Raw genomic sequence first — 16,503 nt, 5'->3', positions numbered from 1 at the left:
ATACATTTAAGCTTGGACAATGAGGTAGTCCAAGAACTCTTGTAGATACTTTGTCTCAACCTCCCCATTGAAATGGATAGAATGACCGTTAATGATCACCAAATTTACTACCTTTTTTGCCCGATTTGGGAGGTACGGTCATGTTGGTGCCTGTTGTTGCTCCATGATGAGGATCTGCTGGTCCATAGCGTGCACCGGAAAGCTCATCGTGACCCCATGATGCAGCTCTCTCTGTATTGAAGACAAAAAGAGAAAGTCTTCTTTTACATATCCCGTCTGCCTACACACACATTTCCCAAACTCAATGCAGAAACGCCAGCAAAATAAGTGACTCAAAGTGTCAAACTGCAACCAGACTAAGATTTTGAGCCATTACTACATAAATAGATCACAGCACTAATATACACCCACCTCCCTGACGATACCAAGTAAAAATGACAAATGAAAGGTATTCATCAATACTGGACATTTTCAAAGTCCAATCACAATGTTTTTAGAGTCTTCAAACCAAGCTTTAGCTATATTCCTGGATCCTGTATTTATGTTAATTTATAATATATAATAATTAATATAATTTTAATTTTGTATGAATGTAACCGTCCTAAGATAGTGATAGGAAATCAGCACTGACACACCTGGGTTTATCACAGGTAACGTTTGGAAACCAGGTTAAAATACACAGGTTTTGCAGTGAAGTTAAAACTGTGGCTGCCCAAATAGTGAATAACAATCTGATTATTTTGTGACTAATGTACAGGTAACACGTAAGGCTATTCCCACTACACTTAAAGGAACAAAGTGTAGCATTTTGGAGGACAAATTAGCAGAAATGGAATATAATATTCATAACTATGTTTCCATTAGTGTATAATCACCTGAAACTAAGAATTATTGTGTTTTCGTTAGCTTAGAATGATCCCTTCATATCTACATAGGGAGCGGGTTCTCTTCATGGAGTCCGCCGTGTTGCTCCGTCATGTTTCTACAGTAGCCCAGAACGACAAACCAAACACTGGCTCTAGAGAGAGCCTTTCACGTTACCTGGAGGCCACCGTAGTTCTCCGACACGCTTGTGAAACTGCGGTAATGTGAGCCGCACAGTGCAAAACCGTGGTACCGCCAGCCGCCGTCTGACTTCCGTTGCTCCTAAAGTAGTGTTATCATAGTAAGGATGGCCTCTGAGCGAGGTGAACAGCGTTACCACGGTTTTGCACTTGGAAAGGGAGAATTGAGAAAAGGGGTACTCATTTGGTTGCAGTCTGCGACCACACCACTAGATGCCGTCAAACCCTACACACTGTCCCTTTAACCACAGACTGTCCCCCTTTCTAAATCACATTTCATCCTGAACTATGTAAAACTTCACTTACACTTTTAAATCATTAAAAAAAAAAGGAAAGATTCCTACCTTCAGGATCCATTTCGACGTCATCCAGCTGCATGCTGCTGTCCTGGAGCAGGCAGTAGCAGAAATTATATCCGTCAACAATTTGAATATGTGAATATAATAATGAATACATGCAATATCTTTAATGTTTTTAAGTGGTCGTAGTCTTTTTTATTATCTACATATTTATTTATTTTTATTGTGTTTTTTTTATTTATGTTTGTTTTGTTTCATTTCTGTTGTTCTGTTATGTTTGACACAGCTCTTTGTAAATGTTTTCGCTATGCTTCTTTTGTATGTAAATGTTTTTAATGTTTTTCTGCTGTTACTATGGATACTGTAATTTTGAAATAATAAAAAAACAACAACAACAATGTCTTAATGCAGAGAGCATCTTTGCAAACCAACAACAACAAGCACAATTTAGCTTTCTCTGAGATAAAAACATGTTTGAAACGTGTGTAGCAGCTCACCTAGCTCTGTCACATCACCAGCAGGTTACTGACTACATGATCTAAACGCTTATAAGAGAAAATCCTCGACAGATATTATGATAAGTAATATATTAATTCTGTAGTTAGCTCATATTAGCCCACAACACAGATGTTATTACCGTTAACGTCTTCATTTCCTCCTCTGCGACGGAAGAGAAACACTTCAGAGAGGTTAAACATGAACTACTTCCATTATATTAATGTTGAATCCCATGATAAGATGCTATTACTTGACTGACTTGATGATTTTAGCCATAAAACACCAACAACAATGAACCTGCTGCAATGCTAGCATCAAGTTAGCGAGAATGACAGCAACGCACTTCCGCCTTCCTTTTCAAAGTAAAAGCCTGCGATAGTTTGGGATACTAGACCAACGTTGAGTTCGAAAAGTCAAAAAATTACGTCCTAACGTCTTTTCCTAACCACTTTTCCTTGACCCCAGTGGAAAACGTCATGAGGTCAAGGAAAGATAAGAAGGAGAACTCAGAAGGAGTTAGGAAAAGACAATTGCGGTGTTAAAGGGACTATTTGTAACTTTCAGAAATGCTTCTTAACAGCGACACCTGTGGCCGTGAAATCAACGAAAGTCAGCGTCGGGCTCGCGCTTGCTCGCTCTCAATATACCTGAACGAGCATCACTCAAAACAGTGAGGCGACACAAGTCAGCTAAAACTACAATATCACTCTGTATTTCAGCTGCTTGGCAGTAATGTTAGCTGACCAGACGAAGGTCTCTCCATGAACATGATTTAGATCTGATCCTAGTGTTGGCTTTTCCTGCCTAAGTGCAGACTGAAGCAGCGGGGCTCTGCAGCGTGTCTCCCTGCTCTCTCCTCCCGCAGCCGGAGAGAGCAGAGGAGACACCGGCACCCGGTCGGTAACGAGAGGGTAACGTTACTAGCTAAGGAGCTCCGTCACTTCACAAGACACGGGAAAGCTCTGTTGGTCTGGAGGAACTGCAGCATTTTTTTTCTGCACAAACGTCCACTGTGCATTCACTAGATATTCAGAGCTAAACTCACTCTTCTGCAGTGAGGAGTGAGCGCGCGTTCACATCTAGAGGTGGAGCGAGACAGCGAGGACGCGCGCGCCGTCTGAGTGAAGGAGAGCATGCAGCGGAGACGAGGCTCAAGCCACACGCGAGCGCGTATATGCGAATGCGCATGTGTGACGACCCTACATTTATACGCTTAAAAAGTTACAAATAGTCCCTTTAAAGGTCCCATATCATGCTCATTTTCAGGTTCATACTTGTATCTTGTGTTTCTACTAGAACATGTTTACATGCTGTAATGTTGAAATAACACATTATTTTCCTCATACTGTCTGCCTGAATATACCTGTATTTACCCTCTGTCTGAAACGCTCCGTTTTAGCGCATTTCAATGGAATGGCAACGAAATTGCGTTGCTAGGAAACAGTTTGGGTCCATGTTTAATTCCTGTCAGCTGATTTTATTCACATACACTGCAACAGGAAATAAACTGGGACACATTTAGAATGTTTACATTTAAAACTGTGAAATTGTCTAAATATTGTAGATTTGTGACATCACAAATGGACAGAAATCCTGACGGCTTGTTTCAAACGCACAATTTCTGAATCCGGGCTGTGTGTATTTCTCTGTGGATTGAGTGTTTTGATACTTTCACATTATTTATATATCACATGAACCTGCTTTATAATATAAAAGACATGAAAATCTCACTTTTTACAATATGGGCCCTTTAAGAAATATGACTGCTCTTTCACTAGGCTCCACAATTATGATGCGACAGCGGCAGATGTTAGTGACGTCAGTCTGCCATGGTGAAACTAGGGGTAGCGCAAATCAATGAAATACCACGCGTCCACAATTTTGTGAGTGGAATACAGTTAACTTTTGTTTTTGATCACACAAAAACTGTACTTTATTGGTGGCAAGTTGTTATACAAAGTCGAACAAAACACAGTATACCAAAGAGGATAACAAAATACAGTATACCAGATAACTTAACTTACAGCTCCAAAAACGTATTAATTATCCCTTAGCTTATCAAACAAATTATTTGTCAGTGTGCATGGGCTGTCTCTTTCCAGATTAACTTAATAAAATGAAACAAAACCACAGTGAAATTTATACTGTAATCATACAAAGTAAGATAAAAAATAAAAATGATGAAATATAAATTTATTCTTGGCTATCCTAATGGATGCAAACGCTCACAATGTGGCATAAAAGATGATGGAGACAGAAAAAATGAAAGACAAAGAAGAACAGAGGGTGGTGAAGGATAAGAAAATGGAAGAGGGATAGATAACCCATCTAGAACTGTTTAATAATGTCCAGTAGTCTGCTGTGGTTCCGCTTGCCCAGGCCGGTTACGGTTTGAGGATGTAGCTTGGGAAGATCCGCTTTGCCTTTTTAGGGCAGTGATCCTGTTTCTGACGTAGTCCTTTACCCCTTTCCATGAACGGGTCCTCAGTGCTTCTGGCTCAGCCTCAAGACACTGAATGCAGTCGTTTTTCTGAGGCACCTTGTGTCCTTCAATTAAACGCATCATGTGTCTTTCAACAGCAAGAACCTCTGCTTCCTCCCACTTATGTTTACCCTTATAGCTGGAGCCTGTGGGGTAAAAGGGAAATGAGTCAACTTTTGCAATCACAAAAATAACAGGAAAACAGATTCTTCTCTCTCTATGGCTACCCAGTATCTCTCCATCTTCACCACCCATATTTTCTTTATGTGTTTTGACATCTAATTAAAGGTTTAATATGTAACCGTTGTCGGTTGCTGTTTGTAAACACACAGCATTCAAAGTTGGCCACAACTCCACAGCTTAACGAGCCGAGAGGGAGAGAGAGAGCAGCGATAGTCGAGCGAGCTATAGAGTGACTGAAGAGAGAGAGAGCGGTGTTAGTGAGAACAAGGCAGCGATCAGAGGATACTCTCGTCAAACGACAGATGCACACCGATCTTGGCTGCACTCACAGCACAGAGAAGAGCAGGGAGATCACTGAAACACATGCACATAACACAATCCGTTCCTATACGCTTTGTATGTGGGCACTTGTGAGTCGATATCAGAAGCCAAGGGGCGTGACAATGTCGCGACATATGACCACCTGCACGGGCTGCACACCCTGCATGCTGTTATTGGCTTGGGGTGACACCCCCACGTGGGGCCCAAAGGCTGTTTGCAGATGCCCAAAAGCGTACCGAGTAAAGCAAAATAATAAGAAAAAAGAAAACACAGGCAGAGGGCTGCACGGTCTCTGCAGAAAGAGACACTGACACACACTTCTGGTGGGTCATAAGTGATGATTGAGTGGGATTATTTTTGTATCAGCCTATACATTGTTTTTTAGTTAATTCTTGGACAATGACATAGACGATAAATAAGAACTCTTGTAGATACTTTGTCTCAACCTCCCCTTTGAAATGGATAGAATGACTGTTAATGATCACCAAATTTACTACCTTCTTTGCCCGATTTGGGAGGTACGGTCATGTTGGTGCCTGTTGTTGCTCCATGATGAGGATCTGCTGGTCCATAGCGTGCACCGGAAAGCTCATCGTGACCCCATGATGCAGCTCTCTCTGTATTGAAGACAAAAAGAGAAAGTCTTCTTTTACATATCCCGTCTGCCTACACACACATTTCCCAAACTCAATGCAGAAACGCCAGCAAAATAAGTGACTCAAAGTGTCAAACTGCAACCAGACTAAGATTTTGAGCCATTACTACATAAATAGATCACAGCACTAATATCCACCCACCTCCCTGACGATACCAAATAAAAATGACAAATGAAAGGTATTCATCAATACTGGACATTTTCAAAGTCCAATCACAATGTTTTTAGAGTCTTCAAACCAAGCTTTAGCTATATTCCTGGATCCTGTATTTATGTTAATTTATAATATATAATAATAATTAATATAATTTTAATTTTGTATGAATGTAACCGTCCTAAGATAGTGATAGGAAATCAGCACTGACACACCTGGGTTTCTCACAGGTAACGTTTGGAAACCAGGTTAAAATACACAGGTTTTGCAGTGAAGTTAAAACTGTGGCTGCCCAAATAGTGACTAACAATCGGATTATTTTGTGACTAATGTACAGGTAACACATAAGGCTATTCTCACTACACTTAAAGGAACAATGTGTAGCATTTTGGAGGACAAATTAGCAGAAATGGAATATAATATTCATAACTATGTTTCCATTAGTGTATAAACACCTGAAACTAAGAATTGTTGTGTTTTCGTTAGCTTAGAATGATCCCTTCATATCTACATAGGGAGCGGGTTCTCTTCATGGAGTCCGCCGTGTTGCTCCGTCATGTTTCTACAGTAGCCCAGAACGACAAACCAAACACTGGCTCTAGAGAGAGCCTTTCGCGTTACCTGGAGGCCACCGTAGTTCTCCGACACGCTTGTGAAACTGCGGTAACGTGAGCCGCAAAGTGTAAAACCGTGGTACCGCCAGCCGCCGTCTGACTTCCGTTGCTCCTAAAGTAGTGTTATCATAGTATGGATGGCCTCTGAGCGAGGTGAACAGCGTTACCACGGTTTTGCACTCAGTTTTGCACTCGGTTTTGTAACTCACGTTACTGCAGTCTTGGAAAGGGAGGAGTGAGCAAAGGGGTACTCATTTCGTTGCAGTCTGCAACCACACCACTAGATGCCGTCAAACCCTACACACTGTCCCTTTAACCACAGACTGTCCCCCTTTCTAAATCACATTTCATCCTGAACTACGTAAAACTTCACTAATACTTGTAAATCATTAAAAAAAAAGAGGAAAAATTCCTACCGTCAGATTCCATTTCGACGTCATCCAGCTGCATGCTGCTGTCCTGTAGCAGGCTTCGGACTTGATTATTAGGGCCAAATATTTGGTCGGCCTCATTTTCATCCAGGTTCATCAGCTGTAGCATTTTTCCGTAATGCTTCCGGATTTTTCTGGATGTCAGTGCTTCAGGGACTTTAGCTCCACATTCTTTGACATATTTTTGGATGCAATCTGACCCTTTGTAGGCAGTCAGTGCTTTTGGTCGGCCAAACAGGAAGGGATTCTGACTGGGGACTCCACATGCCTCGCGTACCTCTACGAGGAGCTCCATAGCTGACAAGAATGAGGGTTTTAGTAAAACAGGGACCGTTCCCCCACATTTCCCTTGTATGTCAACTCTAGTGAAGAACCCACACATTTTTTTTTCCAAATCTGAGACGGATACGTCCATGCCATCATGCAAGCTTGACTTTTTCCGTGACATAAAAGCTGTTAGTTGCACTGATGATATCTCTCCGACACTTATCCTGTTGAAAACTATTGTCCGAGAGAGTACTACCTTGGCCAGAGCAGCATAGTTTTCTGTAGAAGGGCTGTCTCTGAGGTTTTTTTCAGCAAGAAGGTGAACACTCTCCATGTGGAAATTCAGGCGCTTTACATCTTCAGTAAACGGCACCTTCTTGTCTGCGTTCGATTTTATTTCTCTGATTGCTGTTAATGCACCTGCAGAAATGAGTTTGTTCCATTTTTCCTGGTACACAGAGAGGAAGTTTTGCGCAGACTCTGCCAAACCTGCATCACCACTCTCCACTGCGTTACCCTCAACAATACCACAGGTCTTCTGTAGGTGGTAGCCAAGCTTGACAGCAAGTGAAGGAGCGATGTACGTTTTGTTTTCTGGATTGTAGCCTGCCACGACATTCACTGCGGACACCACATGTGGGAAGCTTGAAGGGAGAAAGAAGTCCTCCAGTTTCTTCAGAGGGGTTATTTTTTTAGCTTCGAGTACAAGTCTTGCTATCTGACGAAGGTTTTGTCTTATATAATCATTCTTCTTCGGATCGGATCCGTGCTGGCTAAATAGGAGCTCACCAAACTGCAAGAGAACCTCGTCTTCCATGATGGTTTGTGTCACATCATCGTATATCATCTGGGACAAAACGTTCCTAAAACCATCACTTAGGCCAAGGTCTCCTACAGTTTCAAGCACACACCGTGATGCGATACGCTTCCTTCTTCCAAACTCTGATTCATTTTCAGACACCACTTTCTCTGGGCACGATTTTATGTGTTTGAACAAAGCTTTCTTCATAAAAAGACCTCGACAGTAAAGACAATGAAGAAAGTTTTGGGGTTTTTGAGTTTTGCTCGACCTTTTTCGGACTGCAAGTTGTCCTTTCCCTGTTTTCAAGACATCTTTATTATGGGCAAAGTTTCCTTGATTTATTAGTCTGTTCCATATCTTTTGTCTTTCTCTGGAATTCTTGGGATACTGAAAAACAGCTGCAACCTCCGGTTTGTCACTGTGGATGTGCTCAAGATGTCGTGACATTTTGGTTACTGGATCAGAGCAAAACAAACAATAATTCCGTCGTGCTTTCGAATTTGAACATGGCAACACTACATTTTCAAAGGACTTCCGATTAGCTGCACGTATCTTTTTTGGGAGAGCGACACTTTTGTCCTTAAACAAAGAACTTTCCGATTTAGCCTTTTTCTTTTCTGGCTGAGAAGGTTTTTCGTCTGTGGGCGTCGGGTGACTGCTTTGACTGGGTTCATCTGGAGACCCCCTGTCAGGGTCAGATAGGAAATCAGAGAAGTCGCCATCACTGTTGGGTAAGTAATCAGGATCGCTGTCATCCTCTGACTCAGCTGAGGCATTTTCTTCTTTCTGGAAAAAAAGGAAAAACAATTGTATGTAAAAAGATGCATTTATCATTATTTTAGTTAACTTAAAAATGATGGCTGTCAAAGTTAACACAATAATAACGCGTTAACGCAAATTTGTTTTAACGGCACTAATTTCTTTAACGCATTAACGCAACTTGTAATTTTTCGATTGTAGCGGGCTCAGTTAAAGCTAGAAATAGACATACTGACATCATATGAAACTATAAAAACCTAAAGAATCCATTGGTACCAACCATGTCATACTAGCTCTTCGCGTAGGAGGCTGAATAACACTCCAAACGTACGCTAAATTTTGATGAGGAAAAACTGCCATGACCATTTTCAAAGAGGTCCCTTGACCTGAAAATGGGTACCCACGAGTCTCCCCTTTACAGACATGCCCACTTTATGATAATCACATGCAGTTTGGGGCAAGTCATAGTCAAGTCAGCACACTGACACACTGACAGCTGTTGTTGCCTGTTGGGCTTGAGTTTGCCATGTTATGATTTGAGCATATAAGTGCTCTAAAGCTATAGAATTTGAAACCAGGTTCAAAAGTTCATTGTTTATGTAATTAACATGGAAATTGTCAGTAATCATAAATTGTTCTTGCTCTGCTAAAATCTACATTATGTCCTGCTGCCTTCATATTCTCCAAAAGGCTCAAACAGCACTGAAGACAGCTGGTTAAAACTGTAGAGTGAATTATCTAGGAAATAATCAAATAAATGTTGAATCTTTTGACATAGCTAATTATCTAAATTTCACAACCCTTGCACTATGATATCTGACAAAACTGTACACGAATTGCTTGAAATTTATGAAACTTTTAAGCATCCCCTAGCTTATGGTGTTTGACGGTATAATAAGCTGCATTTGATTCTCATGTTCTATTATAATATGAAATAACAAGCTTGCAGCGCCCAGAAGCCTAATGGTTACAGTGCATACCACATAACTTCTACTGTGGGCCATGCCCTGATATATCACATGGAAATGTGAAACTGTTCTGAAATGATGAACTGCTTAATACCAATACTAAAAACATGTACTATTTGTTAAGGATTAAACTAACAATGATATACAGGTAACTACCTCTGATTCTGCTGCTGACATTGGATCCTGTGGTGTATCACAGGCTTCACTTTGTTTATCCGATGAAAGATGTGACTGTGACTGAAAAACAAAGAGTGGAAAGAAGACAAGAAATTCTACAATTTTAACAGCTATGTGGTTGACCTATCATTTATTAATAGCCTAAAATGTACAAATTAAAAGAGCAGTCTTGTATGGACAGCAGGACATGTGATCGGAATGCATTTCCGCTCCTCACTCACGGAACTGTTCGTTTCCTCCGCTCTCCGACTCAGATTTCACTCACCATTTACTCCAAAAAAAGAGCAAAAAATCTGCGTTTTGATTTCTGCGACTGATTGCTCCATAAGTGATGTTTAAAGATGCTCTATTTCCATTGACTGCAATAGATTACATGAGGATAGAATTCAAAATACTTTAAAAATGAAGTTTTTGAGAAAAAAATCGAATATTTACACTAAAATGCCTTGATGCACTGGGGGCTAAATTTTTGATAATTCAAAAATCTGGCTGGAACGTTTGTGGAGGACAGTCTGAAGATGCAGCGTAGCAAGCATGGTGTCACTTGAGAAAAAAATGTGGGAGGAGATTTACAATTAGTTTTACAATTTTTGAGAAAAACAGAGTGATGGACTTCATAATTCCTGTCAGCTCGAAGCATATGAACATTTCTGCACACTTGGGCTACATTTTGGTCATTTTTTTAAGTTCTTAACTTTAGACGGTTGCTATTAGCCCACAAAGCCAGTTGGCCAGGTTTGGCATAGGACTGAACCTATGTGCAAAGTTTTGTTTATTTTCATGCATGGGAAGGCAGCTTTCTTAGGAATAATAATAATAATATTGACAAAAAAAAGAGGGCCCCTTATGAATAGACATTTAAATCTTTTTTTTTTTTTTTAAAGAAAGCTGTGCAGCATTCGTATGTTTATTAGAATTTAAATGTCAATGGGTCGGGCTCGGGCATGCCTCAAACTCATGGTATGAGTGGTACCGGAGCAAAATTGGAGCGGGACATAAGGCGAAGCTTCAACTATTTAAAAAATCCACTCTGCCCTCCATACAAAATCCTCCCACTCGCTCACGCTCCGCTCACATGCTCTGATTTATAGTAAATAAAGAGATGTGGAGCTACCGTTGACTTTCCTGCAGACAGCTGAACTTGCTGTGCATCGCTGGTCTTAGTTGGTTCACATTGAGATGAATCATCCATTGATGGAGGAGACTAAAAGTGAACAAAAAAATATACATGCACCTATATGTTTCTTCAGTTGTATAAACCTACCAAACCTAACCTACCTGACTAGCTGTGTGTGGAGACTTCCCATCACAGCTGTCCTCTGGAGGTATGGATTCCAGCTTAATTGGGGGACAAAGTGAAGTCAACAGGGTGTAACTGTAGAATAATCTACAATAATCTCTAGAACAGGCATTTGAGCAATTTATACTTAAAAATAACTGGGTAGCAACTATCTAAAGAAATTATATTCACCTCCTTCAATTAAAAAATTGCCATAGCACACTTACAAGTTTATCCAACTCTGCCAATTGTTGAAGTAGTTGTGCACGCTGATGTAAAATCTCCAAACGTTGTCTCTCATTGCTGGCCTGAAAGTAGATAACAATGGAAAAATTGAAGGTATAATCTAAAGGCAATGACCTCCTATGAAACCCCACAGCTCTGTAACTTTACTGGAAGTGTCCACATAATAGCATGTAGCTAATGGGCAATATTCATTTGGTAGATGCTAGTGACTCACAATGTGTATTATCAACATCTGTAGGAACAAACAGCTAGATGTCATCAAACATGTAAAAACATTTACGACGCCTTAGTTGTATTTTTGAAGATATATGTACAAACATTGACCACCGAACAACAAAACTTTCTTCTGTAATAAGTTTTGGTGCTGTTAATTTCCTCACCGATGGATTAGTCTTCCTATCTTGCGATGGCTTGCTTTTAGGATGAACAGCTGTGTCAGGGACAGACTCGTTCACAGCTCCTGAGGGAAAGACAAGCAAGTTAGACGATAGAAGAGGAGATTGGAGGCAACATCCAGCAGCACTGTAATCTGAACGGCACCGCTTGTTTAAACACGTGACTAATCTGTGGTGTGTTGACATGTGTTTTTACTTTTTGTGAATGATGAGGTGTTGCCGTTTCTCTAACAGTCGTACTTGACATACAGCTGTTCATATTACATCATAGCTCATCATCACAAACAATTTGTACGTTGGTTAAGTTGCATTTTCAGGGGGCAGATATGGAAGCAAATAATGGCCATAAAGATTTGAATCTTTTAAGGAACTGAATACCTAATTGCGAAAATTAATCAATAATCACTACTGGATTCTCAATGTTGAAATTCAAATACCACTAAATTCATAGTGCTTGAGTATTTTACTTTGAAAACCATGAAGAGAAACTAGAATTACAGCCTTGCGGTTGTATGCCTCCGCCAACCAGTCAAGTTACAGTTTACATCCATGTCTGTCCAAAATGTCATCACTTCATCATTTTATCCTGTTACACGTTTGTGTGAAATTGTCATAATTAGCATATGAATTCTTGAAAACCATGATTTGTGAGGTCAGTGACCTTTGACACCAAAATCTAATCAGTTCATCCTTGAGTCCAAGTGGACGATTGTGCCAAATTTGAAGAAATTCGCTCAAGACGTTTTTGAGATATCACAAGAATGGTACAGATAATGGTACAAACATAATGTCTCCGGCCACGACTGTTGCCGGCGCAGAGGCATAATATCTGGTTGCTCAATTTGGCTTGGTAAAATTCAGATACGAATATCAGATTGAAAACATCCAGGGCACCAATGATAAGCAACAAACCAGCTAAAGTACTAAACACTCTGAGGTTTAGATCAATCAAACCCAACATGTTTAACCACACTGAACAAGCTTTTCCTCCTCCAATACAGGACAAACATTCCAGCGTACCACAAAGGTAATAAAGCTTACCCCTGTAGTGTGATGAAGGTATCCACTGACTCTTCTCCTGAGAAGTGGATGAGGCATGGCTGAGAGTGTGTCCAGCAACACCAGCAAACTCCACATAAGCTCCTTCAAAAGTAGCTTGAGATGTACTTACATGTTGTCCACATGAAAGAAGTCCGTTTGGTAAACTTTGATTTGATAATGGAGGTTGAAATGGCGCTTTGTAAGGGTCGTGGGGTGAGAAAAGTGGTAGATCCTGGGGCCTACAGGGCTGTGGAGCTTGGTGTGTTTGGGGGAGAGATGGTGGGGGTATGTTTTTTCCTTGGTTTGCAGTTAGCAGCATTGATGAAGTGTGAGGGGTTTGCTGGGCAAAGGAAATAATGTGAGAGGCACTCGGAATAGCGGTGTTGGCGAACAGCGCGTTGGATGACGGATTGCTGCTAATGTGAGAAGCTTTGTACAGAGCAGAGTGATGAGTGTTGTTTCTGGATGATAAGGTGCTGAGATCACTCATACAGCTCTGATTGGAGTCCTGCAGGTGGTTGTAGGAGAGTCTCTGGTCAGAAGACGAGCCCAGGCTGAGCTGCTGAGAGCTGTGCAGTGGGTTGAGGAGGGGTCCTTGAGCTGAAGTAGTGGACCAGCCATTCTGGCCCGCCCACGACTGACAGGGTATGTGGCTCTTATTTGCAGTCAGGTTATCCATCATTCTCCATAACCATCAGTTTGTTGCCTGGAGTCCTTTTATTTCCTTGGAGACAGGGCCTGGCAAAGCAAAACAACATGCACACTTAATTATCAGGTTATCAATTCTAAATTTGCTTTCACTGTCCTGTCGTTGTGTTCAGTGTGGGACAATGTTGTGCATACTTTCCACTGATACATTGTCATGTCTTCACATTTGAGCATTGTGATGAAGGTAAGACAGTTTATAGTCTAAGTATACAGTATATAAGTCTAATGCAGTGAGGGCCAAAGAGCAAATGTACTACGGAGTATTAGGGCCACATTGAGGGGAAAAAAAGTCTTAATATTACGAGTAAAGTCATAACTTTACGAGAAAAAAGTCTTAATATCAAGAGAATAAAGTCATAACTTTACATTAAAAAAGTCTTAATATTACGAGAATAAAGTCATAATTTTACAAGTAAAAAGTCTTAATATCAAGAGAATAAAGTCATTACTTTACAAGAAAAAAAGTCTTAATATCAAGAGAATAAAGTCATAACTTTACATTAAAAAAGTCTTAATATTACGAGAATAAAGTCATAATTTTACAAGAAAAAAAAGTCTTAATATTACGAGAAAAAAAAGAAAATAACACGTAAAATTACTACTTTATTGTATTATGACTTTATTCTCGTAACATTATGACTTTATTCTCATAATATTATGACTTTATTCTAATAATATTATGACTTTATTCTCGTAATATTATGACTTTATTCTCATAATATTATGACTTTATTCTAATAATATTATGACTTTATTCTCGTAATATTATGACTTTATTCTAATAATATTATGACTTTATTCTAATAATATTATGACTTTATTCTCGTAATATTATGACTTTATTCTCATAATATTATGACTTTATTCTAATAATATTATGACTTTATTCTCGTAATATTATGACTTTATTCTAATAATATTATGACTTTATTCTCATAATAGTATGACTTTATTCTCATAATATTATGACTTTATTCTCATATGACTTTATTCTAATAATATTATGACTTTATTCTAATATTATGACTTTATTCTCATAATAGTATGACTTTATTCTCATAATATTATGACTTTATTCTCATATGACTTTATTCTAATAATATTATGACTTTATTCTAATAATATTATGACTTTATTCTAATAATATTATGACTTTATTCTCATAATAGTATGACTTTATTCTCATAATATTATGACTTTATTCTCATATGACTTTATTCTAATAATATTATGACTTAATTTTCTCATATTATGACTTTATTCTCATATGACTTTATTCTAATAATATTATGACTTTATTCTCATAATAGTATGACTTTATTCTCATAATATTATGACTTAATTCTCATAATAGTATGACTTTATTCTCATAATATTATGACTTTATTCTCATATGACTTTATTCTAATAATATTATGACTTTATTCTAATAATATTATGACTTTATTCTCATAATAGTATGACTTTATTCTCATAATGTTATGACTTTATTCTCATATGACTTTATTCTAATAATATTATGACTTTATTCTCATAATAGTATGACTTTATTCGCATAATATTATGACTTTATTCTCATATGACTTTATTCTAATAATATGACTTTATTCTAATAATATTATGACTTTATTCTCATAATAGTATGACTTTATTCTCATAATATTATGACTTTATTCTCATATGACTTTATTCTAATAATATTATGACTTTATTCTCATAATATTATGACTTTATTCTCATATGACTTTATTCTAATAATATTATGACTTTATTCTCATAATAGTATGACTTTATTCTCATATGACTTTATTCTAATAATATTATGACTTTATTCTCATAATAGTATGACTTTATTCTCATAATATTATGACTTTATTCTCATATGACTTTATTCTAATAATATTATGACTTTATTCTCATAATATTATGACTTTATTCTCATAATAGTATGACTTTATTCTCATGACTTTATTCTAATAATATTATGACTTTATTCTAATAATATTATGACTTTATTCTCATATGACTTTATTCTAATAATATTATGACTTTATTCTCATAATATTATGACTTGATTCTCATAATATTATGACTTTATTCTCATATGACTTTATTCTAATAATATTATGACTTTATTCTCATAATAGTATGACTTTATTCTCATAATATTATGACTTTATTCTCATATGACTTTATTCTAATAATATTATGACTTTATTCTCATAATAGTATGACTTTATTCTCATAATATTATGACTTTATTCTCATATGACTTTATTCTAATAATATTATGACTTTATTCTCGTAATATTATGACTTTATTCTCATATTATGACTTTATTCTAATAATATTATGACTTTATTCTCAAAATCTCAGATTATTTTTTTTTTTTCCCTCAATGTGACCCTAATACTCAGTTATTCATTTCCACTAATGTTTTTGTTATAAACCCACAGGGAGCCACTGGAGAGGAGCTAAAGAGCTGCAGGTTGCAGACCCCTGCAGTAGAGGAGTGAGCAGCTATAACTGAATGGTTGTATTCATGTAGCTCAGCGGTGTCACATCTCTAGTTCTCTGGCTAGCTAGCTACATTTACTAGCTGTTAGCACGACTGGCTGGTAAATTCCGGAGTTATAAGTAAAACTGACAATGACTATGAAATTAACACGCTGAAAAAAACCCGGTTCGTGCATTAAAAATACATCTAACTTAAGTAAAAAGTGAATAAATGTGTGAGTATCTTACAGGAAGCAGCGGCCGTTGGTTGGTTTGTTTACCTAACATGATGCTAACATAAGACTTCCGCTTAGTTTTTTCAGAATAAGAGCGGCATCTCTACAAAAGAGAAATGTAATGTTTTGAACAAGAAAAAAAAAGATATTTAAGCATTAATGGGTAAAGAGTATATATTGTATTTTGCAAAAACTGGTGGTATGATTTCATTAATTTTCTTTGTAGCCTAATTTGTTACATGACCATTTGATAGATGTATGTAAAGAAACTCACACAGACACAATAAAAACTGGTGTTAATTTAATTACACATCATGTGAAGCATCATCCATCTGATATACATTTTATAAAGATATAGTTGATTTAGATTTTTAATTAAAAATAGATTTACCTAAACAAAATACAACTAATTAATGGATCAAGAAAT

At 37.8% G+C, this 16,503-nt stretch overlaps 1 protein-coding gene across 3 annotated transcripts; it reads right to left on the bottom strand.

Annotated features, from left to right (window-relative positions):
- Window positions 1-3,759: 3,759 nt before the first annotated feature.
- Window positions 3,760-16,161, bottom strand: LOC141769611 (uncharacterized). 3 transcript variants are annotated; one of them, XM_074638855.1, is made up of 11 exons: window positions 16,090-16,161; window positions 12,766-13,373; window positions 12,636-12,672; window positions 11,580-11,659; window positions 11,181-11,261; window positions 10,953-11,012; window positions 10,789-10,878; window positions 9,654-9,734; window positions 6,687-8,556; window positions 5,345-5,464; window positions 3,760-4,489 (listed from the first exon to the last, which is right to left on the bottom strand). In XM_074638855.1, exons 2-11 carry the CDS (start codon window positions 13,315-13,317, stop codon window positions 4,200-4,202), a joined length of 3,261 nt encoding a protein of 1,086 aa, XP_074494956.1. In that variant the 5' UTR covers window positions 13,318-13,373; window positions 16,090-16,161; the 3' UTR covers window positions 3,760-4,199. The 3 variants fall into 3 exon arrangements, with proteins under 3 accessions (XP_074494956.1, XP_074494954.1, XP_074494955.1); XM_074638853.1 differs by having other exon boundaries at window positions 12,636-13,373; XM_074638854.1 differs by lacking the exon at window positions 10,789-10,878 and having other exon boundaries at window positions 12,636-13,373.
- Between the last annotated feature and the right edge of the window lie 342 nt (window positions 16,162-16,503).

The sequence above is a fragment of the Sebastes fasciatus genome, chromosome 6 (genome assembly GCF_043250625.1).
Source record: "Sebastes fasciatus isolate fSebFas1 chromosome 6, fSebFas1.pri, whole genome shotgun sequence".
NCBI classification, from domain to species: domain Eukaryota; kingdom Metazoa; phylum Chordata; class Actinopteri; order Perciformes; family Sebastidae; genus Sebastes; species Sebastes fasciatus.
This window is presented reverse-complemented; position numbering and strand designations above follow the sequence as displayed.

What these genes read in the sequence shown, in the direction of transcription:
- LOC141769611 (XM_074638853.1), bottom strand. Translation starts at nt 13,317, where the DNA reads ATGATGGATAACCTGACTGCAAATAAGAGCCACATACCCTGTCAGTCG. An exon ending in ACCTTCATCACACTACAGGG is followed by an intron (nt 11,660 to 12,635) that starts GTAAGCTTTATT and finishes TCTTTCCCTCAG; the next exon opens with GAGCTGTGAACGAGTCTGTC. An exon ending in TGTCTGCAGGAAAGTCAACG is followed by an intron (nt 9,735 to 10,788) that starts GTAGCTCCACAT and finishes TTTGTTTTTCAG; the next exon opens with TCACAGTCACATCTTTCATC.